This window comes from Salvelinus alpinus, chromosome 15 (assembly GCF_045679555.1).
Source record: "Salvelinus alpinus chromosome 15, SLU_Salpinus.1, whole genome shotgun sequence".
NCBI lineage: Eukaryota > Metazoa > Chordata > Actinopteri > Salmoniformes > Salmonidae > Salvelinus > Salvelinus alpinus.
In genome coordinates this window covers 23,746,298-23,773,241 of record NC_092100.1, presented here as the reverse complement: position 1 = coordinate 23,773,241, position 26,944 = coordinate 23,746,298, and the positions used below count along the sequence as shown (strand labels likewise).

The 26,944-nt window shown below is 44.8% G+C and overlaps 1 protein-coding gene across 6 annotated transcripts in view; it reads right to left on the bottom strand.

The window, feature by feature from the left end:
- LOC139539759 (A-kinase anchor protein 13-like) overlaps nucleotides 1-26,944 on the bottom strand; it is a 149,900-nt gene that overhangs the window by 48,514 nt on the left and 74,442 nt on the right. For all 6 annotated transcript variants that reach the window (XM_071343025.1, XM_071343027.1, XM_071343028.1 and 3 more), the window contains exons 5-8: nucleotides 19,987-20,173; nucleotides 16,936-17,131; nucleotides 14,373-16,533; nucleotides 12,105-12,184 (exon numbers count right to left, since the gene is read on the bottom strand). In XM_071343025.1, the coding sequence (XP_071199126.1) occupies nucleotides 12,105-12,184; nucleotides 14,373-16,533; nucleotides 16,936-17,131; nucleotides 19,987-20,173 (2,624 nt within the window). The remainder of the gene's footprint in view (nucleotides 1-12,104; nucleotides 12,185-14,372; nucleotides 16,534-16,935; nucleotides 17,132-19,986; nucleotides 20,174-26,944) is intronic.

Below are 26,944 nucleotides of genomic sequence, written 5' to 3'. Positions count from 1 at the left end.
GCAACGAGTAGCAACGAGTTTTACCCTGGTCTATCTGGCACTGAGTTCACTTGGCCATCGCCCTTCACGGCACACATGACCACACCACACCAAAGGACTTCACAGGACAGCTTGTCAGTCAGAGGACCAAAGCTAAGGAAAAATAGATTTGATCTGACCACTACCGCCGTCACCCCTACTTTTGAGGGATGTCGTAAGACAGATGCAATAAATAAGGTATAGAGGCCATCTTGTCTCTAATATACAGTGCCTTCAAAAAGTATTTATATCCCTTGACTAGTTCACAAATAGTTTTTCCCCCTCACCCATCTACTGTACACACAATACCCCATAATGACTAAGTGAAAACATGGTTTTAGATATTTTTACAAATGGATTGAAAATTAAATACAGAAATATCTAATTTACATAAGTATTCACACCCGAGTCAATAAATGTTAGAATCACCTCTGGCAGCGATTACATCTGTGAGTCTTTCTGGGAAAGTCTAACAGCTTTGCACACCTGGATTGTACAATAACTGCACATTATTATCTAAAAAAATGATTTAAGCTCTGTCAAGTTGGTTGTTGATCATTGCTAGATAGCCATTTTCAAGTCTTGCCATAGATTTTAAAGTCAAAACTGTAACTAGGCCACTGAGGAATATTCAATGTCATCTTGGTAAGCAACTCCAGTGTATATTTGGCCATGTGTTTAGGTTATTCTCCTGCTGAAAGGTGAATTTGTCTTCCAGTGTCTGTTGGAAAACAGACTAAGACAGGGGCTCCTCTAGGATTTTGTCTGCTTAGCTCTATTTCGTTGATTTTTATCCTAAAAACACTCCCTAGTCCTTGTCGATGACAAGCATACCCATAACATGATGCAGCCAGCACCTAGCTTGAAGTGGTACTCAGTGATGTGTTGTGTTGGATTTCCGCCCAAATAAACGCTTTGTATTCAGGATATAAAGTACCTTTCTTTGCCACATGTTTGGCAGTTTTACTTTAGTGCCTTATTGCAAACAGGATGCATGTTTTGGAATATATGAATTCTGTTCAGGCTTCTTTCTTCTCACTCTGTTATTACGGTTAGTATTACGGTTAGTATTATGGTTAGCATTACGGAAAGTATTAGACACAGATGTAAATTCTCGGGCCGACTCTTTTCTCTGTATATATCAATGATGTCGCTCTTGCTGCGGGTGATTCTCTGATCCACCTCTACGCAGATGACACCATTCTGTATACATCTGGCCCCTCTTTGGACACTGTGTTAACAAACCTCCAAACAAGCTTCAACACCATACAACACTCCTTCCGTGGTCTCTAACTGCTCTTAAATGCTAGTAAAACGAAATGCAAGCTCTTCAACCGATCGCTGCCCGCACCTCCCCGCCCGTAGCATCACTACTCTGGACGGTTCTGACTTAGAATATGTGGACAACTATAAATACCTAGGTGTCTGGCTAGACTGTAAACTCTCCTTCCAGACTCACATTAAGCATCTCCAATCCAAAATTAAATATAGGATCGTCTTCCTATTTCGCAACAAAGCCTCCTTCACTCTTGCTGCCAAACATACCCTCGCAAAACTGACTATCCTACCGATCCTTGACTTTGGCAATGTCATTTACAAAATAGCCTCCAACACTCTACTCAGCAAATTGGTTGCAGTCTATCACAGTGCCATCCGTTTTATCACCAAAGCCCAAAGCTGGAGAATTATATCTCCCTCACTAACTTTAAGCGTCAGCTGTCAGAGCAGCTTACCGATCGCTGCAGCTGTACACAGCCCATCTGTAAATAGCCCATCCAACCAACTACCTACCTCATCCCATATTTGTTTTGTTTTTCTGCTCTTTTGCACACCAGTATTTCTACTTGCACATCCTCATCTGCACATATATCACTCCAGTGTAAATTGCTAAATTGTAATTACTTCGCCACTATGGCCTATTTATTGCCTTACCTCCTTACTTCATTTGCACACACTGTATACAGATTTTTCTATTGTGTTATTGACTGTACGTTTGTTTATCCCATGTGTAACTCTGTGTTGTTTTTGTCGCACTGCTTTGCTTTATCTTGGCCAGGTTGCAGTTGTAAATGAGAACTTGTTCTCAACTGGCCTACCTGGTTAAATAAAGGTGGGCAAAAAATAACTAAAATGTTGTTGATCCATCCTCAGTTTTGTCCTATCACAGCCGTTAAACTCTGTAACTGCTTTAAAGTCACCATTGGCCTCATGGTGTAATCCCTGAGCGATTTCCTTCCTCTTTGGCAACTAAGTTACGAAGAATGCTTGTGTCTTTGTAGTGACTGGGTGTATTGATACACCATCCAAAGAGTAATTAATAACTTTACCATGCTCAAAGGGATATTCATTGTCTGCTTTTAAATTTAAAAAATTATCAATCTACCAATAGGTGCCCTTCTTTGTGTGGCGTTGGAAAACCTCCCTGGTCTTTGTGTTTGAATCTGTTTGAAATTCACTGCTTGACTGATAATTGTATGTGTGGGGGACAGAGATGAAGTAGTCATTCAAAATTAGGAAAAAGTAACACAATAACAGTGTACTTGGTCCTCTCTTCCCATCTGTATAGAAGCAATCCAAAATGTTATTTAACATTTTCGTGATACAGCAGACGCTCTTATCCAGAGCGACTTATAATTAGTGCATTCATCTTAGGATAGCTATGTAAAACAACCACATATCACAGTTGTAGTAAGTACATTTTCCCTCAATAAAATAGTTATTAGCAAAGTCAGTGCTAGTAAGAAAATACACATTTGGGGATTTATTTAAGATACTCTTTTTAGAGGTAGGGTTTCAAACGTTTTTGGAAGATGGGCAGGGACTCCGCTGTCCTAACATTAGGGTGAAGCTGGTTCCACCATTGCCAGGACAGAGAAGACTGGGCTGAGCGGGAGCTGTCCTCCCATTGGGGTGGGACAGCCAAGAGCAGAGGTGGCAGAACGGAGTGCTCGGGTTGGGGTGTATGATTTGAGCATAGCCTGAAGGTAGGGAGGGGCAGTTCCTCTTGCTGTTCTGTAGGTAAGCACCATGGTCTTGTAGTGGATGTGAACTTCGACTGGAAGCCAGTGGAGGAGTGACATGGGAGAACATGGGAAGGTTGAACACCAGGCGGGCTGTGGCTTTCTGGATAAGTTGCAGGGGGTTTTTGGCACAAGAAGGAAGCCCAGCCAACAGAGAGTTGCAGTAGTCCAGACTGGAGAGGACAAGTGCCTGGATTAGGACCTGCACCGCTTCCTGTGTGAGGAAAGGTCGTACTCTACAGATGTTGTAGAGCATGAACCTGCACTGCCTTGATGTTTGCAGAGAAAGACAGGGTGTTGTCCATGGTCACGCCAAGGATTTTTGCACTCTGGGAGGGGGACACCATGGAGTTGACAACCGTGATGGAGAGGTCTTAAAGCGGGCAGGCCTTCCTCGGGAGGAAGAGCAACTCCGTCTTGTCGAGGTTGAGCTTGAGGTGGTGGGCCGACATCCAAGCAGAGCGACCTACCAGGTGTCAAATCTCATCATTGTCCAATGCTAGTCTGGCCTGTTCTGTGACATCCAAAGATGATGGCGAGCAGAGAGGAGAGGTCCCAGGTCTGAAGCCCAAAGATAGAGTCTGACGCCTGGCCACAGAGATGCAGCCTGACCCGTTATCACACACCTAATCCACAGGCCACTCTACTCTGTCCAAGTGCTTGAACAGGCTCTGCTGATTTGGGCTGGCCTCTCAGATACAAATAAAGTGCCCTTCCTTACCACTACATATACTGTATATTCACCAGCCCAAAGCCCACAAGACACATTCCACCACTGTTCCCAGTGCCACCCAGCTACAGTAGGGAGACATGCTTGAAGTGATAATGATGTGAGAGATGCTATGAATATCACTCAAACCCTTCATCCTCCACTGAAAAGGTTGCCAAACCCTTGAGCAATAATTGTGTTTTACAGAAAACAAATTCAGGTTTGCCTGTTTTATAAGGTTGTATCTGTGAACGTCTATGGAAAAACATGATCTAAGCTGTATTCTTTTTTAAATAAAATGTTTTATCTGTAGAATGAAAAAGGGGACAGGTTCTGACAAGTCTATGAGATATTTGAGGCATAATCTATCCCGACACACACAGACAACCGAATACGCATCACATGCAGAATCCTAGCATTGTATTCAGTGACTCACACTTTGCACACAGACAAAGAGTCAACCAAAATAAACAAGGAGAAAGAGTGATAGAAAGAGAAAGGGAGAGAGAGACAGAGCGGGAGAGGAGAGAGAGGAGAGAAAGGAAGAGAAAACAGAGAGAATGAGAGAGAAAGAGAGAAAGACAGAATGAAAGAAAGAAAGAGGGAAAGAGAATGGATATTAATGGGATCTGGCCTGCAGGCCTCCACTCTCCATCCAAAAACAAACTCCACCCTGAGAGCACACTCCTAGAGGCTGTCAGTGTGCCCATCTACCAACGGCTCACACACACTCCACACCTCCTGAGCACACACAGAGGAACAGCTAACAATTAGACACAACCGGACAAATACACACTCAGAGACTAAATAATGTTTCTGTGACGTGAAATGTGAGTCATTTTTGCGGCGTAGATATGAAATTTAATTTGTTACCACACGGATACAGCAGAGAAGAAAAGCTAAAACACTGAACACACATTTATAAAAACTAGTTACAAAATATTTCCATAGTAGAGCTCTCTCTCATGTGGCAACTGAAAAGATTCTCTGTCCATTCATACCTTTATCAAAACGACATCCACTGTTCTCTCCCCCTTTCCACGCAGACTATACCTCCGCTTGTGTCGCTCGTACATCTTTCCAGGCAGTGAAAAGGAGTGGTTATTAACAGAAAGGCGCTAGATTCCAACATGAAGCCCAGGCTTGTGGAGTCCTTTGTAAAGTTTTGGGAAAATGAGCAACTCTTCCCACATCTGCTCACAGAACCAGCCCCTGGGTCTGACCCTCCCTCCCTCTCTCCCACACACTCCTCCCTCCTCTCACTGTTACTCACCGAGCCTCTCCCTCTTTTCCTCTCCTCCCTTTTACTGATACTGCTTTTTTGGCTGTTTTCCTCTATTCATCTATTTCCATTTTCGGTTCATTTCCCGTCCTCTTATCCTCCCTTCTATCTCCATCTATTTCCTCTTCCTGTGTCTCTTTAGTGACGAGTTGAACAGTGTTGTGCTGTGATGCTAAGCGACAGGGAGAGAGTATGTGTCTTTGGAAACAGTCTAAGGCAGCCAGCCATGAGAGAAGCCTCTGAGGCCTGCCCTGAATACTGTCATCCTGACTCCAGGAGAGGGATGCTCTCCTACAAACTGGGATTCCTCGGCCGTAAGGAAGAAAGACAAGTCTTTTCCTAAGGGAAACTATCAAATAAAAGTGTATTAGTCACATACACAGTTTAGAAAATGTTATAGCGGGTGCAGTGAAATTCTTATGTTACTAGCTCCTAACAATGCAGTAAAATGTCAAACAACTACACAAAGAATCAAAATCAAATACTGTTACTTCTCCCATAGGTTTCTATTAAATAACACTACAGTTAATAATTGTTTTAATTAAAAACATATATTTAAGTAGAAACAGCAAATGCATGGTAAATATCCCAAGCTTATCAGTAAGCTCACAATTCATATCTCAATGTGAGTAAAATGACCTCAACCCCCGGGAACAGACGCAGAGGAGAATGCAGAACTGCTCTCTGTGTGAAAGACTGGGAAAAAAACAGGAAAAAACTCCACATCTGCAGACAGATCAATGGAAAGGACAAACAGCTGGAAACATGGCAACCATTACAAACTGTCCACTTGACGAGAGAGCGAGAGCGAGAGAGCGAGAGAGCGAGAGAGAGAGAGAGAGAGAGAGAGAGAGAGAGAGAGAGAGAGAGAGAGAGAGAGAGAGCGAGAGAGAGAGCGAGAGAGAGAGCGAGAGAGAGAGAGACTTGAGACGGCTGGGGCTCCTTCAGTTCTAACTAACACGTCTGGGCAGCTGAGTAGAACGCAACACAACCCCTGGAAACAAGAGCAACTTGGCCCTAATCCTACTACTCCCCAGGGCACACTACACATAACATTAGGAGAGGAACAGAAAAGAACAGACCAAAATACATGATGTGCCCATCTTGTTTAGGGGGTTTTTCTAGTCAGGTCGTTCTCATTGGTTAAAACCTATCACTATGGAGAAGGGGGAAAACATGTGGTTTAGCTTCCCTTTTTCCTTCCGACTGCGTAACTTGCAAGAAATGTCCAACCAATTCACATTGTTACATCATTATTACAATTGCTAAGATAGTTCTATCAACTGGCAGTCTGGCTTAGCAGCCATTCTGAAAAGGAAGTCACACACGAGGACAAAGACAGGACAAAGCTATGCAAGCTGATAGAAACACACTGTGCACACAGAGTGCATAGCCTGAAAATGAGAAAACAGCACAGAACACTCTCAAGGGCACACACACACATGCAAATGCACACACAAATGCACACACATACAAATGCACACACACGCACACACAAATCACCCTCATAGCCAAAGCTTCCTGTTTCTATTGAGACTGATCTGCGTGCCCCGCCCCCACCCGACCGTTCTAACAGTAAACACTCCCATATTTCCTCCAGCCTCTCGTGCTGAGCTAACAAACGATGGCCTTCTATTTGAAGGCAGTCGTTTGCATACCACAACAAACTCTCAACACACGCCTACTGTAAATAACAGCCCTTTCAAAACATTTAAGAACGCAGAATTCACAAAACGTCAATAAGCGTATAATTTCCCATGCTGCCTGCTCAGTTAGCATAGTGATGTGGGTGCAGCTCGTCCCCTGAGAGAAGGATCAATTATCATAAAAGGCAGTGTGTCAGGGTGGGTTGAGAGAGGTGGTAGAGGGGGAGGGAGGGAAGGGGGAGCACTGTGAAGGGGCCTTTGTAAAGCCCTGATGCATACAAAGATAGAGGGTCTGAGACTGGGTCTCTGCTAAATACATGGCACCTATGGAGCTCTGGGCTTAGGGCCTAGGCTAGTTCAGGACCATAACCAAAAAAGACCTAGGCTGTTATAGGACTAACCTATAGGACCTACGCTGGGGTAGGACCTCCCTACAGTAGGTGTTAGAGAGAAAGAAAGAAAAACTAACTGCACGGTTATGTTTCCTCATACACTCTTGGGATTTCTTTTTTAACTAGGCAAGTCAGTTAAGAACAAATTCTTATTTACAATGACGGCCTAACAAAAGGCCTCCTTCGGGTATGGGGGCTGGGATAATACATTTAAAAAATATATAGGACAAAACACACGTCATGACAAGAGAGACACCACAACACTACATAAAGAGAGACCTAAGACAACAACATAGCATGGCAGCAACCTAAAAGGGTTATTCGGCTGTCCCCATAAGAGAACCCTTTGAAGAACCCTTTTTGGACCCAAGTAGAAACCTTTTGGGTTCCATGTAAAACCCTTTCCACAGAGGGTTCAACCTGGAACCCTAAAGGCTTCTACCTGGAACCAAAAAGGGTTCTCCTATGGGGACAGCCAAAGAACCCTTTTGGAACCTTTTGTTCTAAGCGTGTATCCTGCTGTACAACTACAGAGGACCTACGGCGGAAGAGGAAGAGAAACCAGAGGGAGGGAGAAGAAGAGGGACATGTGTAAAGACTTAGTGAAACGACTGATATTCCCCTTCTCACACACACTCACGACAGCCAGACTCACCATGGTCAGACTCAGTGAGCTATGAACAGGCTCAGTGTTTGTCTAGCTCCACTGATCAATCTCACTGAAGACTTCACAAGCTACCCCTTCCTCACAACCCAATCGTCCCCAAAATCAAACAATATGGTGGAAAACCTCCTTCCTGTTATGAATGGAGCACTGAGCAGCCTCAGGACCTACTAAGTTGTACAGTGCCCAGACAGCCCATTTCACTGCAGTAAGGACGAGTGCCAGATTTATAAGAGCCTTAACATGCTCGCTTTGGTAACCTGTGAAAACTCAAAAAATCATTACCCTTCCTAATCACAATTCCTGATTAAACTGCAGGCTCACAAGAATGCCTCTAAAATATTACTGAACCAAGGCTTCTGGAGAAGAATAAAAACAACTTTCAATAATCTGTGTTGTCTTGTTCTTGTTAAACCATATGAATTGCAGCGGAGAGCAGCCCAAGCACACATCTGGAGGTAGTTATACTAGAACACAACACAAGGGGGTGCCTGAGGACACAGCCAGGGCTGGCAGGAACAGAAGCTCCATCTGCTCTGTCTTTCAGGACTTCTCTCCAGGCTGCTCTCTGCAACTCTTAATCCAGCAGTACTCAAGAGTTCTGTTTTTCAAAGATTACTCAACTGTACCTCGCATTAACTCCTTCACACTAAAATCTGTGATGCATGTCAAAACAAAGCATTCAACAAACGTAACATCTTACTTTATATCATCAATGTAACATCAATAGTGAATCTGTAAGTGCTCTATATTCTCCTTTGTATGATCATGTATTGTTGAAAACTTTGGTCATCAACATTTTCAAACAAATGTAAATCTCTGGTGCAGTCTGTCGACCAACATGCAGCTCCAGTTGATGTAAGACATCTCTCTGTTGGTGACAAGCATCAAGTTATTATTCCAGGCATCTCCTCCAATCTGTCTCTCTGACACGTTGTCATAATCAATGAGGCAGAAACCAAAGATTGTGAATAAATAAGATAGTTTACTCAGGCCATTTACCATTGAAAAAAAATTGTCAAGGTTCCTGTTCCTGTTAAACTCAACGTCATGATTTACGATGGAGTTGAGCGGCGACTAGTGTTGGCAGACTGGAGCGCCGACGTCACATAAAATGACATTTTTATCCAAAACGACTGATTTCAGCAACTAAAACAATAGTCCGCAATTACACACAACATTGTGTGAGTTTCTTAAAAGAGAGAGTGCTCCAGAGTTAGTGTAATTCCTCTCAAATGCTAACAATGTAGGGAGGTGGGAGTCTGGCCAAGAGAGAGCTGCGATAGTGGCCCTGTCTACAGTGCCTTCAGAAAGTATTTACACCCCTTTACCTTCTCCAAATGATGTTCTGTTACAGCCTGATATTTCTTGTCACTGGCCTACATACAATACCGCATAATGTCAAAGTGGAATTATGTTTTTCGAAATGTTTCCAAATTAATAAAAAATTAAAAGCTGAATAAGTTCAGGAGATTTTTTATGACTATCTCATCTCTGTACCCCACACAAACAATTTTCTGTAGGGTCCCTAAGTCGAGCAGTGAATTTCAAACACAGATACAACCACAAAGACCAGTTAGGGTTTCCAATGCCTCGCAAAGGAGGGCACCTACTGGTAGATGGTTAAAAAAATATGGACATTGAATATCCCTTTGAGCATGGAAAGTGTATTAATACACCCAGTCACTACAAAGATACAGGCATCCTTCCTAACTCAGTTGCCGGAGATGGATGCGGTGGATTTCACCATGATGCCAATTGTGACTTTAACCGTCTAGTGGGCCAGCATCCCTGTGGAACACTTGACACCTTGTGTCCATGCCCTGATGAATTAAGGCTGTTCTGAGGGCAAAAGGCTGAGAGGGAGCAACTCAATATTAGGAAGATGCTCTTAATGTTTTGTACACAGTGTATACTTCCATTAGTTTTTTAAACTGGTACTGGGCTTTTTCAGACAGGTCCTTTGAGGCTTGTAGGCATCCTATAGCAAAACAACTGACATGTTGGGGTCATAATAGAGGGGTCATAATAGAGGGGTCATAATAGAGGGGTCATAATAGAGGGGTCATAATAGAGGGGTCATAATAGAGGGGTCATAATAGAGGGGTCATAATAGAGGGGTCATAATAGTCTGAGAAGAACAATTTTCGGGATAAAAAAATAATAATATGCTAATTACATTCCTGCAGGGGAGCGGAAATTGACTTGAGGGTTTTAAAACAGTTACAGTGTATTATGGCTGTGATAGGGGAGAACTGAGGATGGATCAACAACATTATAAGCTAACATTACCAACCTAATTGATAGAGTGAAAAGGAGGAAGCCTGTACAGAATACACCTATTCCAAATGCATCCTGTTTGCAACAAGTCACTAAAGTAACACTGCAAAAAATGTGGCAAAGCAATTTACTTTTTTCCTCAATACAAAACTGGTTGAGAGAATGCCAAGAGTGTGCAAAGCTGTCATCAAGGCGAAGGGTGGCTACTTTGAAGAATCTAAAATCTAAATATATTTTGATTTGTTTAACACTTTTTTGGTTACTACATGATTCAATATGTGTTATTTCATCGTTTCGATGTCTTCATTATTATTCTACAATGTAGAAATAGTAAAAATAAAGAAAACCCCTTGAATGAGTAGGTGTGTCCAAACGTTTGACTGGTACTGTAAATCTGCTTGAAAATTTATAGCAAGACTTGAAAATGGTTGTCTACCAATGATCAACAACCAAATCGACAGAGCTTGAAGAATTTTGAAAATAATAATGGGCAAATGTTGCACAATCCAGGTGTGGAAAGCACTTAGAGACTTACCCAGAAAGACTCACAGCTGTAATCACTGCCAAAGGTATATTTCTGTATTTAATTTTCAATACATTTGCACAACAAAAATTAAACATGTCTTCACTTTGCCCTTATGGGCTATTGTGTGTACTGTAGATCGGTGATACATTTTTAATTCAGGCTGTAACACAACAAAATGTGAAATAACTACTTTCTGAAGGCACTGTATATGTCTACATGTCCCTCCCCAGATTAGCATGAGAGCAGCACAGCTCCGCCACATTCACAGAGTGTGGGGGGGAGAGAAATACAGAACAAATTAGAACTGAACAATACTAAAATACCTCATGAGGAAAGACAATTATCATAGTTGCAGACAGAGTTTAAGCTAAACAACGTCGATGACGAGCACACTGTGAGATTGTGGTGTGATTGTTTGTGTGATTGCAACAGTGGTGCCACACACCATGTGTTTGTGGCTGAAGCATATGACATGAATGAAGTATACAGTATGAGATCATCCCAGTCACATAGGCTCTGTGGCCTATGCTGACACAAAACACCACAAGACAATCACAAAGGAAGGTTGCCTACATCTGCAAGGTCAGTCCCTCACAATAACATCATTAAGCAGTAAGGCCTGAGGGGTTGTGGTATACGGCCAATATACCACGGCTAAGGGCTGTTCTTAAACACGACGCAACGCGGAGTGCCTGGATACTGCCCCTTAGCCGTGGTACAGTATATTGGCCATATACCACAACCTCAGAGGTGCCTTATTGCTATTATAAACTGGTTACCAACGAAATTAGAACAGTAAAAATAAATGGTCTGATATACCATGGCTGTCAATCAATCAGCATTCAGGGCTCGAACCACCAAGTTTCTAATACCTACTATACAATAGAAGGTGACCTTTTAGAACCAGGTGGTCAAAAACCGATAATGCCAATGGTATGAAACAATATGGCTTCCCATAGGAAGAGATATGTTGCTAGAGCTGTGATGGAGGGCAGTGCCCTGGCCCTGCTGGTGTGGATGTATCATGCTGGTAATAAGACACTTCCTCTCCCTCCCTTCCTTCACACTTCTGCTGCTGCTGTCAGACTATATTATTTCTGCCTCCCTCTCTACGGCTTGTTTCTCACCCCTCATATCACTCCTCTCAGGGGAGAGAAGATACAGTGAGGTCATCTTTCTTTTCTCCTGGTTAAACAGGGCAGGGCAGGGCACACTCAGGCCAGGGCATGGGTGCACACACACAGTGAACTGCATGGCCACAGCCTTCCCATATCTTCCCACCCGACTTTTAGAAGACAGAGTTCAACTTATCAGGCCGAAAAGTGCGTCATGTTTGTACGGACATCCCCAAAAGTGAAGGCAAACATGAAAAAGGGTTTATTTAGTGAGGTCAGGTGAGACTGCTTCCCAGAAACAAATAGTCTCCCAGTCATGAAAAATGTTACATTAATCAAACTACATGTGACTTCCCCCTGATTTGTGGGAACTGGAGTCACAGTACGTTTTTACTTATGTTCCAAGTTATTAAACAACCTAGGACTGTAAATTCATAAACACATGAACATACCAGTGTAGAGTCTGCTGTGTCTGAGAGGGATTCCTTCTTCTCCTTCTCTTCTGCCTGGGATGGACAGACTATTTCTTTGTCTGGGGAGAGATACAGTAAGAGACATATGACACAGGAAGGAATAGAGGAATACGTATGATGACACAGGAAGAGGAATATCAAGCCATGACCTTATGGAAAAACTAACACAGAATCCTCTCGGTAAATGAAACTTCATTAGAACTCAAAATATGAACTCATAATAATGAATCATACCAGTAGTATCTAATGTATAAAATGGTCTATGCCTTGACAACCATTTGGATAGCAACAACAAAACAGCTGTCATGCAGGAAGAGAGGAGGTAGGTGGGGGGAAACACAGTCATTTCTATTAGGGAACAATGATGTTGCTGAGCATCAGTCAACACTGCCCTGCTATTTATACCACATCAGTGTAGATGTAGAGGATCTATTCTGCTTCATATTCCCATCAGAAGGGAAAGGGCCAGGGCGTAGCCATGTGCTTACAGACTGCCAAGATATGGCCCGGGGCTCCGAGTGGAAGACCACCATTCAGGCTACCTCTATTTTCAGAACCTACTGTAAGGTCTGGTGAGATCATTGTATTGTTGCTTGGATACACAGACTGACATACATAAATAGACAGCCAGCTCCATTCACACAGCGCTCTAGATGACTGATCTGGAGCCTTTGACCTTTTCAGACTGACTAAGGGACCAGAGGCCAGAGTCTCATGTTATTTTTCTCCTGAAAATCAAGCTTCTCTAATTCACATACTGAAGCTGACAATATTATGGACTTAGCTAAGTTACATTTTGTTCTAGTTTCTGTTTGGGGACTTGTTTGACGTAAATATTCTGTAGTTCAACATCGCCAGAATGTCATGACAAATGACAGCCTCTCTTTAGCAGCAGTTGACACATAGCTGAACTAATGGTCACATGCTCAGAGTCACACGACAGTGTGCTATGCCTCAGAGCAGGCGGTGCACTTCAACAGCATTTGAGGGATGCACACTGGGCCTGAACTTAGCAGCTGGGCCAGGCTCAGATACTGTATACAGTAGAGCAGGGGTCTCCAACAGGTAGATCACCAGCTAACAGTAGCTCGCAGCCATCCTCAAGTTTCAAGTTTTTAATTAGTCGTATGTACGGGATACGCATGGTATACATCGTCCAATGAAATGCTTACTTGCAGGTTCCTTCTCCATAATGCAACAACAATAAGAAATAATACAAGATAAGAACACGAACTATGAATAGCTTGCCAAGCAATTCTGAAAGTACTTGCATTTTTTTCATGCGTTCCATCGCAAACTGTCCAAAACATAAAGCTCCCGGCTACTTTCCAATCGAAGCCACATTGACATTATCCCACTCCTGGTTACCACTATTTGGCTTAAAAAGCCAAACGTAACACTGCCAATTCTGCCAATTCATTTCCAGCAATATTGCTCATCTGTCTGTTTGGTGTGCGCATTTGTCTATCACCCTGCACGTAGCCAGTTAATGATGCTAATGATAACCGTCTTGAGGGTAGAAAGACTTTCCCCAAAAACCTTCAAGTAATTGGTCTTCTTTGACATTGACTCAGAACATAAATTTTCATTATTTCTCTATGAATAAGTGTAATATTGAGAGTAAAAAAATCTAAAACCAGGAAAATGTATGTCCTTAGTCAATGTCAATGCATCAGAAGACCAATTTTGAGGTCTTGGAAAATAACTAAACAAATGTGATTTTTTTGTGTAATTCACCTTAAATTGTGCATTAAACAAGAGAGGAACGTGTCGGTCTAGGAATGTTTCTGCTGTTAGGCCTACTGAGTAAAAACTGAATTCCAGAAAATACAAAATAGTTTTATGGGGCCTCTTATAGTTGTTTATTAACCATTATTTTACCAGTTATATTGACAGAAAACACATCTCTTCTACACCAAGGATCAGGGGGAGAAGAGAAGAATGTGCCTATTTGAAAGCTATTAAAAAAATGATGCTAGAAAAGGTTGGAGACCCCTGCAGTAGAGGGTGCATGTAAATGAAATATGAGCTTCAGGTTAGCCTCATGTCCCAAATCTGTTTGAATTTCAGCTAGTGCCGATAGTCATCTTCCTCTTTGAAAAATTTGAACTGTATACTAAAAGCATTTTTTGAGCAATAAATGAATATCTATGCAAGCGAAACAAAGACAAAAACTGCAAAATCATGATATAAAAGGGCCATAACTAGCTACAAACTAGCTATATGTGTATTATTATGTGGCCTTACCTTTCACTGGCTTGTCAAGCTGTCTTAAAGCTTCAGAATGCTCGTCTTTAGTATCCAGCTTTCTCACACACACTCCATCCAGGCTTTCCAGTGTATCTGAAGACTGAAGGCCCAAGGACATGCCAATGACTACTTCCACAGAGGAGCTGTACTGCTCGTCATCCAGGCCTGTTCCATTGTCTAGCTCCAAGGGGGAAGTCAGCTCTGGATTCAGGGATGTACCACTGTCTGGGTGTGTAAGGGTGGTCAGGGTCGAGTCACTGGGTGTATGTGTATGTTCAGGTGGGGCTGGTGGGGTCGGGCTCTCTGGGATGGCCTCCTGATGTGTCAGCTCTGAGGATCTCTCTGGGGAGATAGAGGAGGAGGAGGATATGACCTCAGCACTCTGTCTGTCCACAGCCCTTTCATCATGTAACAACGTGTGCGAGTGGGAGTCTGCACACTGTCTGCTGGCTTCTACACTTTCTTCCTGTGTCAGACTCAGGCCTGGTAGTCTGGCCTCCACTCCATTCTCACTCCCACGTGTGGTATTGGACAGATCACTGTTCTCCTCTCCCTGTCTGACATGAGGCTCATCCGCTCCCTTTGAGGGGTTCTTGACCATCACATCCTCCTCTAACGGACTTGCTGAGACAGTCGGACCCCTGTCTGAGGTGCTAAGGTTCTCAGTGGCCTCAGACACCGTGACCCCTGACCTTCGTGCAGTGTCTTTGGGTCCGGTCTGATGCTTACTCTGGATCTCTGCGGCAGCTTCCTGTACCTGGCCTCCCTCCAGCATGGAGTTGGAGTTGCATTGTTCTAGGCTTGCTACAGCAGCTGCTACTGCTACGGCCACCACTGCTACTGCTGTGGCTGCTATTTCCTCTCTACACGCCAGAGAGTCTGCCTCTTCTAACGATGCCCACTGTAGAGACACCTTCTTCCCAGGGGCCTCCTGTCCTGTGACTGTCCCCTCCTTAGACAGTTTGTCTGTGGAGCAGCCGACCGACTGGACGAGTTCCCCCTCCTCAAAAGAGGATGTGTGGACCATGACATCATAGTGTTGTCGCCCCATGGTCTCTCCACTCTCTCTGTCCTCAGCTGTTCTGCTGGCTAAGTCAGTGGACGGCTGTTCCTCACATTCCTGCCCAGTCTCGTGGCCCTGGCTGTGGGTGCCGTCCTGGTCCTGCCTTGGCTGTGGTGGGGTTGCCACTACCTCCACTGTATCCTCAACTTGCTGATCCAGAACCTGCTGCTCACTGGGTTCTTTTGCTGTAACGTAACCTGGTCCGTGTGAATGGCTGCTCTTGATCTCTCCCTCCACCATAATGGGGCTCTTCATGCTGTTTGTGTCAGTCTCTCCACTTCTGCTGCTGGTTGTCTCAGTGCTACCGTTGGTCTCTTGGCTGGGGTTTCCTGCCTCTGTCTTTCTTTCGTCTGTACCGCCCCTCTCAGACACCCGGGTCTGGTTGCTGTTATCGGCCCACTCGGGTTCCACAGAATAACTTGTCACTGCTGTAGTGGTTTCCTGTCTTTGTTCGGAGTCCTGTGCCTCTACAGCTTGTGCCTCATGGCGGCTCACAGCTCCCGTCAAAATCTGAAGAGTACATTCAGAAGTGGCCTCAGCATACTCCACCTCAACCTCACCGCTATGTCCATCGTGCTGTCCATTCTCCACAGGAGCCCCAGATTCCATCTCCTGGATGTTCTCAGGCTCGCCCTGCCTTTCCATAGTCCTCTGAACGCTTATGTCCCCACAGCCACTACTGCTGCTGCCTGTAGTCCTCAGGGGCTGATGCTTAGCTTCCGTGTGTTCCGTGTGTTCCTGAGACTGTGTGTGGCCCATGGCTCGTGAAGCCTTTGTCGGAGCAGCAACAGCCTTATCGCCTGTCTCAGTCTCTGCTCTCCTCTTCTCTTTCTCTTCCTGGTTCCTTTTACAGCGCCCTGCCTTGCTGCCCTGCGTGGCAGTGATTACGCCTGTCCTCTCTCTATCAGCTTCCTCCTGCTGGTCTCCACAGGATGGTGCGCTGAAAGCTGGAGTCTCGCCCCCTCTCCGCTGCTGGGCATGGCTGTGGGGGGGCTGGGACTCTGTGGCTGAGTGTGCTGATGTGTTGCTGATGCCACTGGATCCTGCTGTAGTGTTCAGCTCATCTGGGGACTGCTGCTGGAGCACATGATCTTCCTATAGTACAAACAGAAACACAGTGTGAATAACAAATGACACAAATAATAAAATCACACACTGTTTATTATACACACACACACATATTAACTTCCTGTAAAGATAAGACGTACAAAAAACGTTCAGAGCAAACAAACGGATAGCATACAGGTAACTCACAATAGGCCATGTTTTGTCTTTTGGCAGATATTAATTAGCTAGCTAGTGCACACAATATTTGGTTGTAGGATCTGAGAGTACATACTACACTGTATGAGCCCTTTGCTCCATTAGGAGCTGCAAGGAATAACTCAATTAAGTCATGATTTAAAGCAACAACATGTGAGAGTTAAAAGCAGACAGAGATGAAAGCAGACATGGTTTAAAAGCAGACAGAGTTTAAAGCAGAGTTATATATCTCACCTTGTTGTCTCTGTGGCGCTGTATGAGTTTCTGTAGCTCCTCCACCTCTTCCTTTAGGCTGGGCAGAGGTTTCCCTAGCAACGTGTCCACCGTCAGGGTGTATGTGTTCAGTTTAGGGTGGTGCTGCAGCACTCGGCCTCCTGGGTAACACTGCCTCTCCTCCGTCTTTATCCGGGTCTCTGACAAGGTCTCAACCCTGCCCAAAACAAACAGAGCACACCGTGTCAGAACAGAGGTAGCCAAATCACATAGCACTGATTCAGCATTCAGCACCACTACCTACGCCCATAATATATCACCTAGTGTGAATGACAGGTTCATTCCGGGGGTAGGAAGGCACTGGAGACATGGTGTACTTACAAACCTTTCATCAATCGACCGCCAACCTCCAAACTGGTTCAGCTTCATTGTATTGCTACTTCTACTCGGTCAGCTTTCTGGTATTTAATTCATTGTTCTACGGTATCAGTGGAATTGAAAAAGAAAACACTACCTCTCCCTTTCTAATCTACCTCACGTGAAAACACTTCTACTGAGTAACAAAAATGAAGAAAAGAGACCAAACATGGCTGAGCTAAAATTAAGTTTCCTTCATGGTTCTAGACTAAATGTGTCTTGTAATGGGTAAACCCAGGCAGGGACGAAACGTCTATAGCAGTGTATTGTCCTGTTGAGCTGGCTCTGGGTCTGTCTCTGCCTGGGTAGAGTCATATGTTCTACTCTCTTACAATGAGTGTAACTGACCCCAACTGACTCAGGGGTGATGATGTCACTGCTGGTACACTCCGGTGAGAGACACAACAAAACAATCTGATGGAAATAGGGCTTTAGAAACAAAAGGAATTAGGGAGTATGTAAGTCCCCCTCTAGCCCCAGCCCCATGAAGCCCCTGGGACAGGAGTGCAGACCTAGGTTCAAATAGTATTTGAAATCATTTAAAATACTTAATCTGTGCTTGATTGAGCTTGCCTGGCTTATTGGACCAATGGAACAGTCCCAAAAACGGCAAACCCCGGCCATATGGTACTCCAGGCAGGTTAGAGCAAACACTAAAAGATTTCAAATAGTATTTGAAGCCAGGTCTGCAGTAGTGATGCGATCTGGGGCTGTTCTCACCTGCCTCATGGCGCTCAGTGCCAATGCAGGGCAATAAAGGGCTGAATGGGTGTCCATGGCAACCCCCTGACATCACTCAGTGAGGACTGAAAGGCAAGACGCAGGGCGGGGGAAGAACAGAGGTACTTTGTGGGGCCTGAATGCACCCAGGAGGCAGCCTCAACTCTCTCCACATCCAGGGGAGATATCTTAACAACACATAGAACTGCACTATGCATGTTAGAGCTTTTACTACTTTATTACTAGATTACTAGTATACAATTTAACCAACTTATTCCCACAGTCAGCAGGTGGAATTAGCACATGTATGCTGTCTCCAGTGAGTTGGGATTCAGTCATGACACCTAACTGTTTTCTTGTGCCAAATAACAGCAGGCCCTCTGCTTCTCCCTGACCTGAACTAATCCTGTCTCAGAGCATTTAACACCAGCAGCCAGGTGACTCAATCTCTCTACTCCCAGCTTAACTCAGGACTACTTCAAAAACATAACAGCCTCCCCTAACAATATCAGACAGATATGCATGGTGTCCAGGTGAAGGAGGACAGGTAGTGTAGGTAAGAAGAAAATGCTGGTCTGGTATGGAGAATAGCTACAGCTTGGTTCTCTTCTGTAACACACACACACTAACTCTCCGAGGAGCTCCCACCAGGCCCTTTTCTTTCCTATGGTTATAAGGTTTCACCGCCTCCACCAAACCAGGGCACGGCCGACAGACACCCAGGATCCGGTGACCCAGGGGACAGCCTGTGTGACGCAGACAGACCGAGAGACACCATTGATGTGGCCTGAGAGTGTCCCTGGGCCAACTCTTTACTGTTCCTGGTCAGCACAGGTTAGCATATCTCTGTCAAGGACTGGGTGACACCTCAATCTCCATGTTATAGAGAAAGCTGATGATCTCAGGTGATCTCTGTAATGAGGTTGCTCATATGTGCTCAGCTGGAGAACAGATCACCACCGTGTCACGGACACTGATGGAACAGGTAAACAAACTGGTTTGGTGAGGTGCCAGTGGAGGTGTGTTCATCGTCTACCAATAGGACAGAACTACCCCTGCTAGATAAAATCTGATAAAGCTCTGACAGTTTGTATACAAGGACCCTAGAACATCTATTTCCCGCCACTTGTACATGTGGTGCCTGGTGTTTTTGTACAGCTCGGATGTGTCACAGAGCACATGAAAACAGTCCCATACAGCTATCACAGCCGGCGAGAACGCTGTGCAGTCTATGAGCTGTCACCTAGCACGTACACACTCCTAATTCTAGGTACATTTTGTGATTTTATCCCACAACAAAAGACTCATACTAGTCTGATTTTATGTACTTTAACAAAGTGCATATAAATAAAGTTGGATTCTGTGGTGATTTCTGTGCTGACTTCAGCTGTTTACAGCAGCAGTCCGGAGTTTGTCCTTGGTCTGTCTACTTATCTGTGTGTACCGCCAACACTCCAAACACATTTCAACATCCACAACAAGCCCCTCCTAACCATAGAGCTGCTCCCATTCCCATGGTTACATAAAGACCTCTCGTTGATTTGGAGTCCAAATCCTAGTTTGCTAGCTAATGTCTTGAAGAATATAGGCGTGCAAGAGTATGTGTTCAAAAAAGAGGAAGAGGTGCAAGGTAAAGATGTGACGATGTTGAGAGCCAAAAAATGCTGTGGAGAGGGCTGTGCCTTTCATTCACAGATAACACTCTGAAAACAGCAGAATATATTATGATGACACTGTTAGTTCAGCAAGTTCTGATTTTCATCATACAGTCCGTCCCAGGGTTAGTAGAAACGATTGGCTAGCCAGCCTACTCCCATAGAAACATAATAATAATGTATCTGAAGGTTACTACTAGTGTAATAAAGGATATTAAAAGGTTATTCATGTTTAGATCCTGTGTGTAGTATACAGTATGTGATCCAGTTAAGTACTTACTCAGTGAAGAGCTGCTGTAGCTGGTCGTGGCCCCTCTTCTCTGCCACACTGACTGGTGTAGAGCCCTGCTTGTTGGGCAGTCTGAGAGCCTCTCTGCCTCCTGGCTGCTCGAGCAGGAACAGGGCCACCCTCCGCAGACCGCGCCGAGCCGCAAAGTGCAAGAGGGTCTCGTGTGGAGCGGGCTCAGCTGAACGGAACACACAGGGAGGGAGAGTTACACTGCGCTCAGAGACGGTCAACAGTTACAGCCTTCTAACTAGAACACGACACATATGCAACGATGTCCTGCCAGTAAGCATCCAACAACACTCCAGCTTCTGCTTAATATCCAACCTGTTTTCTCTACTACTGTGTGACCAATAATCTGTTTTGCAGTAATATGTTCATATGTAAATCCCTCAGTGCGTTTGCAGGCGGACACGGTTGTCCCTCTCTCCACACTCCCTAACCCCTCCCACCTTTGCTATCAGCCTTAACTGATAGCCCTGTCAGAGTCCCGCCCCCTAACCTGTGTGACACACTGCCCTTCCTGAGTCATATGTCCAATTACCCCACCCCCTCCTACCCTCTCACTCCTACTGGTCAGACTGCTGATTCTCTGCTTCAATACACACTGAGTCACCAGGAAGGCCTGACTAACTGTGTGTCTAACTAAAAAACACACAGCTATAGTCCAATTCAGTGTGAGTAAGTGATTAAGTCTTATGGAGACCTTCTCCCTACCGATCACAATGATGTAGTAGGAGATAATCTGGCCTTGTCGATGGGGCCTGGCGATCTCCATTACCATCCCAACAGTATGAGGACACACAGTGGGAGGATTCAGAGGCTGGGAAAGAGACTGCCACAAAACGGAGTCATACTAGAACCGTAACCTGGTATTGAGGAGATAAGGATTAGGTCCTAGCAGGGGTGAGGATTTAACACAGTCTACACCAGGTCTAACAACAGGAGCCTCATTTATTAATCATATATTAGGCACAAATCTGCACGTAATCCATGCGTAGGATCATGTACACCCAAAGTGTGAGATTTATCAGTATAAACATTTGGTTGAGTGTGTGTGAATTTACACACAACCATGACCATGCGTACACACACACGTGACCATGCGTACACACAACACAGAATGAAGAAAATATATATGTTGACCTTTTTAAATTATGATAGTGAGCCTAATAATGATGATAGTTTGCCTAATTATGATGATAGTGGGCCTAATTATGATAGTGGGCCGATTGAATTGTATTTCCATTGTGAATTCATGCAACATATTTTGACAGGCTATATATAATTTGACCATATCAGTGCATTTGTTACAATAATAATCAATATAAAGTACAGTCATTTTGCTAAATTAGAGGCACGTGTGAAATTGAAACCACTGTTGAAATACTATAAAACAGTGAGACCCTAACCCTAACCAAGTGAGAAATGGCTGATCTTGTTGAAAGATTTGGCACACGCTGCATTTCGCAAAGAGTGCATTTTTAGAGACAGGTGGGACTTTTTTGCAAAAAGTACAGATTGGTTCATCAGATATCGTTTCCCAAAACCAATCTCATAGGATCTTTGTGAGGATGTAAGACCTACTTTAGAAAGGCAAACATTCCATTCCGATGCACATCAAAGTGCTATCTACCCTCTCGTTTTTGGCAACGGACACGTGTCTGCGGGAGATTGCAGATCGGCATCTCACATCCCTCTATGAGCCAATGTTTTGGATGCAATCATCAGCAAAACAAACTGTAAAATAACATTTCCATACACCATCGCACAACAGGTTGAAGTCAAGAGGTTTGCCATCAATGGGTTCCCAAATATGAACTGAGCAATAGACAGCACCCACATCACCATAATAGCACTATCCCAAAATGAGTTCAAATACATGAACAGAAAAGGTTTCCACCCCTAATGTGCAGGTGATAGGTTATGTGATGTGCAAAAAACACTGCTCAATGTGGTGGCCTACAGGAGGGAGCTGTTGAGGATGGATGGCTTATTAGTTAGTGTTGCCTACTCATTTGAACTCTATTTTCCATTGCTAAGGCAACTTGAAATGGCCCAATTGGTCCTCGCTTTATACTTACATTAGAATTTTTAATGATCAAAATATAACTGAGGCAGCCAAATGAAACCTTTTGGTTGTACTCAGTGTTTTGTTCTAAGCTTTTTTTGGTTGAGCCGTTGTAGGCTATTTCATGGTACGGCGTTGTATATTCCCCACTGGCTTTAAAGGATCATTTTTACCATAGATGGTAGTCACTGTTCACCCACGACTGCGTGGCCAAACAAGACTCCAAAACTATCATTAAGTTTGCTGACGACACAACAGTGGTAGGTCAGAGACCTGGCAGTGTGGTGCCAGGACAACAACCTCTCCCTCAATGTGAGCAAGACAAAGGAGCTGATCATGGACTACAGGAAAAGGCGGGCCGAACAGGCCCCCATTAAAGGGGCTGTAGTGGAGCGGGTCGAGAGTTTCAAGTTCCTTGGTGTCGACATCACCAACAAACTATCATGGTCCAAACACACCAAGACAGTTGTGAAGAGGGCACGACGACACCTTTTCCCCCTCAGGAGACTTAAATGATTTGGCATGGGTCCCCAGATGCTCAAGAAGTTCTACAGCTGCACCATCGAGAGCATCCTGACGGGTTGCATCATCGCCTGGTATGACAACTGCTCGGCATCTAACCGTAAGGCGCTACAGAGGATAGTGCATATGGCCCATCACTGGGTCAAATCTCTACACCCAAGCCATAAGACTGCTTAACAATTAATCAAATGGCCACTCGGACTATTTACATTGATACCCCCCATTTGTTTTTACACTGCTGCTACTCGCTGTTTATTATCTATGCATAGTCACTTCACCCCTACCTACATGTACAAATTACCTCGACTGACCTGTACCTCCGCACACTGACTCAGTACCGGTACCCCCTGTACATAGCCTCGTTATTGTTATTTTATTGTGTTAAAAAAATATATATTTTAGTTTATTTGGTAAATATTTTCTTAACTCTTTATTGAACTGCACTGGTGGTTAAGGGCTTGTAAGTAAGCATTTCACGGTAAGGTCTACACCTGTTGTATTCGGCGCATGTGACAAATAAAGTTTGATTTGAACCAAATAGCCAAGGTTGTGCATGAGCACTGAGAAGAATTGGTATTTATCAACAGTTATCATCTCCTGTGCGTATGACGCTCGTAGGATTGTTTGACACTTTTTCTATGCGTACAAACATTCTAAATTCTGTTCGTAAGTAGTATTTTAGAATAGTTTCTACACAATATTGATAAATGAGGCCCCAGGAGTCTTGAAGCAGAGATTGTAATCACCACTGCAGAGTAGAGGTTGTTTTTATGTTTTGGTCTCATTTTCCTGTCAGAAGATGACAGAGAAAAAGGGAAGTAAAACAAGAAAAACAGGCACTGTATTTCGTCACATTGACAGACACACAGGACAAAAAGAACAAAACAAATGTTAGGAAATCTGTAATACCCCAACTTACCATAATGCATGCATAATAAACATGATCAACTCAATGGCCTACAGTGGCAGATGAGAACGCCTAGACTCATTGATGGGGAAATAAAATCAACCCCGCTCCAGATCTCTACAGACTCAGTTCAGTGTATCAGATTTATAGAAATACAGAGACAATATGAGCATGGGCCGTCATTTCCTCTCTGTCAGCCCCATTCTATGGTAGAACTCTCACTCCAAAAACGCCTTACAGGAGTAGGGAGAGACACTAACAAATCAGATTTTCCACCAGTGCTGGATTCTCATGGCTACTTTTCTCCCACACACCCTCAGTCTAATAGACGCCGGGCGATGCGCTGGAATGCTAGCAGATCCTCTGTTGGCATTTAGAGCGCTGGCAGCCAATGTGACAAGGGATGAAATATGCCTTTAGGAGTTTTTCTGCGTTTTTCATGATATTAATGCCCCTCTGCTTTATTTTACTCGTACTAGTTTTTGGCTGTGGCCGGGGCGCTGGGGCCGGGAGGTGCCAGTAGAGCCACCTAACAAAGACAGCCTCTAGGCCGGGTGGTGCAACCAGAGTCAGCTAACAGAGAGAGCCTCTAGACCGGGCGGTGCCAGCAGAGCCAGCTAACAGAGAGAGCCTCTAGGCCGGGTGGTGCCACCAGAGACAGCTAACAGAGAGAGCCTCTAGACCGGGCGGTGCCAGCAGAGACAGCTAACAGAGAGAGCCTCTAGATCGGGCGGTGTCAGCAGAGTCAGCTAACAGAGAGAGCCTCTAGACCGGGCGGTGCCAGCAGAGCCAGCTAACAGAGAGAGCCTCTGGGCCAGGCGGTGCCAGCAGAGACAGCTAACAGAGAGAGCCTCTAGACCGGGCAGTGCCAGCAGAGCCAGCTAACAGAGAGAGCCTCTAGACCGGGCAGTGCCAGCAGAGCCAGCTAACAGAGAGAGCCTCTGGGCCAGGCGGTGCCAGCAGAGCCAGCTAACAGAGAGAGCCTCTGGGCCAGGCGGTGCCAGCAGAGCCAGCTAACAGAGAGAGCCTCTAGACCGGGCGGCGCCAGCAGAGCCAGCTAACAGAGAGAGCCTCTAGACCGGGCGGTGCCAGCAGAGCCAGCTAACAGAGAGAGCCTCTGGGCCAGGCGGTGCCAGCAGAGCCAGCTAACAGAGAGAGCCTCTGGGCCAGGCGGTGCCAGCAGAGCCAGCTAACAGAGAGAGCCTCTGGGCCAGGCGGTGCCAGCAGAGCCAGCTAACAGAGAGAGCCTCTAGACCGGGCAGTGCCAGCAGAGCCAGCTAACAGAGAGAGCCTCTGGGCCAGGCGGTGCCAGCAGAGCCAGCTAACAGAGAGAGCCTCTAGACCGGGCAGTGCCAGCAGAGACAGCTAACAGAGAGAGCCTCTGGGCCAGGCGGTGCCAGCAGAGCCAGCTAACAGAGAGAGCCTCTGGGCCAGGCGGTGCCAGCAGAGCCAGCTAACAGAGAGAGCCTCTGGGCCAGGCGGCCTGCTGCTAGCTCCAGTTTCAAGGCTCACTGTGCCTCACCAAGGTGCCCGGGACCAGCTTCAGGAAATGCCAGGGCTGGAGAAGGCATTAAACATCTGGCCCACTCTACCGGCAGGTTGGGGAGAGGAATGAAATGTTCCTAACCTGACTGCAGCATCATCTATTCTTAAAGGACCATTCATCTTTCCCCCTTTTCTTTTTTCAAACATCAAAGCGTTTTGGAATCAAATATTATCAGGGAAGACCTCAGGTAACAGTGGAACCGGAGGAGATGCAAAGCACAGGGGATATAAGCAGGCTCACATGTCCCACCAAATAAAGGACAGCATGCTTTCATCTGGGTGCACGTCAGACCCAGAACCACCTGAAGCATATAAACCGGCCAATCTGACAGGTGTTTCTAGCTCGCCATACATTGTTGGCTTGTTCTGTACATTGTTACTAGGCAGAGGTCCCTGCCAAATCCCTGTGCTCGTACATGCTGAATCCCTGAGAAAAAAGGATCAAAGCCATTCTGATACTATAAACCGATCCCAATACATTTAATAGGGATATATCTATCACTGAGTGGACAAAACAAAGCAGTCCTTTGAGAGGCTGATAGGAGGGGCTCTCAGTCTTCTAGCTCTGTGAGTTTTTGTGTTCCTCTTATCTATTCCTGACAGAGGCACTGGTTTACAACCCAGACAGAACATCTGCTCACCACATCAGCAGTCAGTGGCACAGCTCTGACAGAATGCAGGAATTGGAACTAACATTAGAGGATTAAACACATTCTGTTCGTATTACAATCTGTCATCAGTCAAAGCTAAATACAAAGACGGTAGACTAGACATGTATACACAGCATACCGATTTTAGTGCTTTGGAATTCAGACCATGGTTGTGTCCCAATCCAAGTACCTGCTTCCAAATGAACCTATCTAAGTAGATAGCACTTTCCAGTAGGTAACTGCCATTTGGGACAAGGCCCAAGGCAGCATCACGTGATAACGCATTCACATTCCACTGAGCGCGAGACATTTGTTTACATTGTAGTCACTGTAGCAGTGTGAGCTAGCAATTCAGTGAACAACTATCCCAAAATTGAAATATCTGACATGAATAACAAGTAAACAAGTAACAGAGTCGATCTCCTCAGTACCTGTTAATGAATGAAGTTGACAGCGACCAGAATAATTATCCTACGTTACAGGGTCCTACTCTCGCATATCGCTTGGTGTGCTGCTCCATCGTTGTGGACATGACAGGTAAGCTTGCATGCACGATAGCTATCTCCAAAAAAAACTAGCGTCTAAGTAAGCTATTTCACCGTTTAGGAATGATGAATAACCATAATAGTGGTGTTTCAGTGTGAAGCTAATAATGCATTAGAGCTTGTATTGGTGTTTCTAATGAGTAGGCTTGCATTGTGATCCGTGCATAGTATTAAATGACACGGATGTTCAAGATAACATGGTGTTATATTAGTTGATAACTAATATTGAAAGGTGATATGATGCAATCTAACTAGATTAGAAGGCTACTTCAACTTAATGTCAGCTAAAAATAAAACAAGGTGTTATGGGTTAGCCTCCCCGGGAAAGGTTACATGGCATGCTACCTTCAAAATAGCCGAATGAAGAGTTCTGATTAGAGGGAGTACAACTACGACCGGAAGGACTTTTTTTATAGCAGGTTAGGAGAATTTACGCAGCAGGTTATGATAATTAAAGTGGCAGGTTAGGGGATTTAGGTTAAGATTAGTAAACGGTTCAGAGTTAGATAACAATGCTCTCCTAACCTGCTACAAAAGTCACTTTTTTTCAGCTATCACTTTTGAGTCATAGCTGTACTCCCTGTAGTCACACCCGAATGAAGGCACCTTAGAAGGCAGCACTTTAAGCTACCTTGGGATTGGGAGGCAGCATCCTCGTCAATTGGGACACAGCTCATATGTGCCTATGTCAACAAAAGTCTAAGGGGACGAG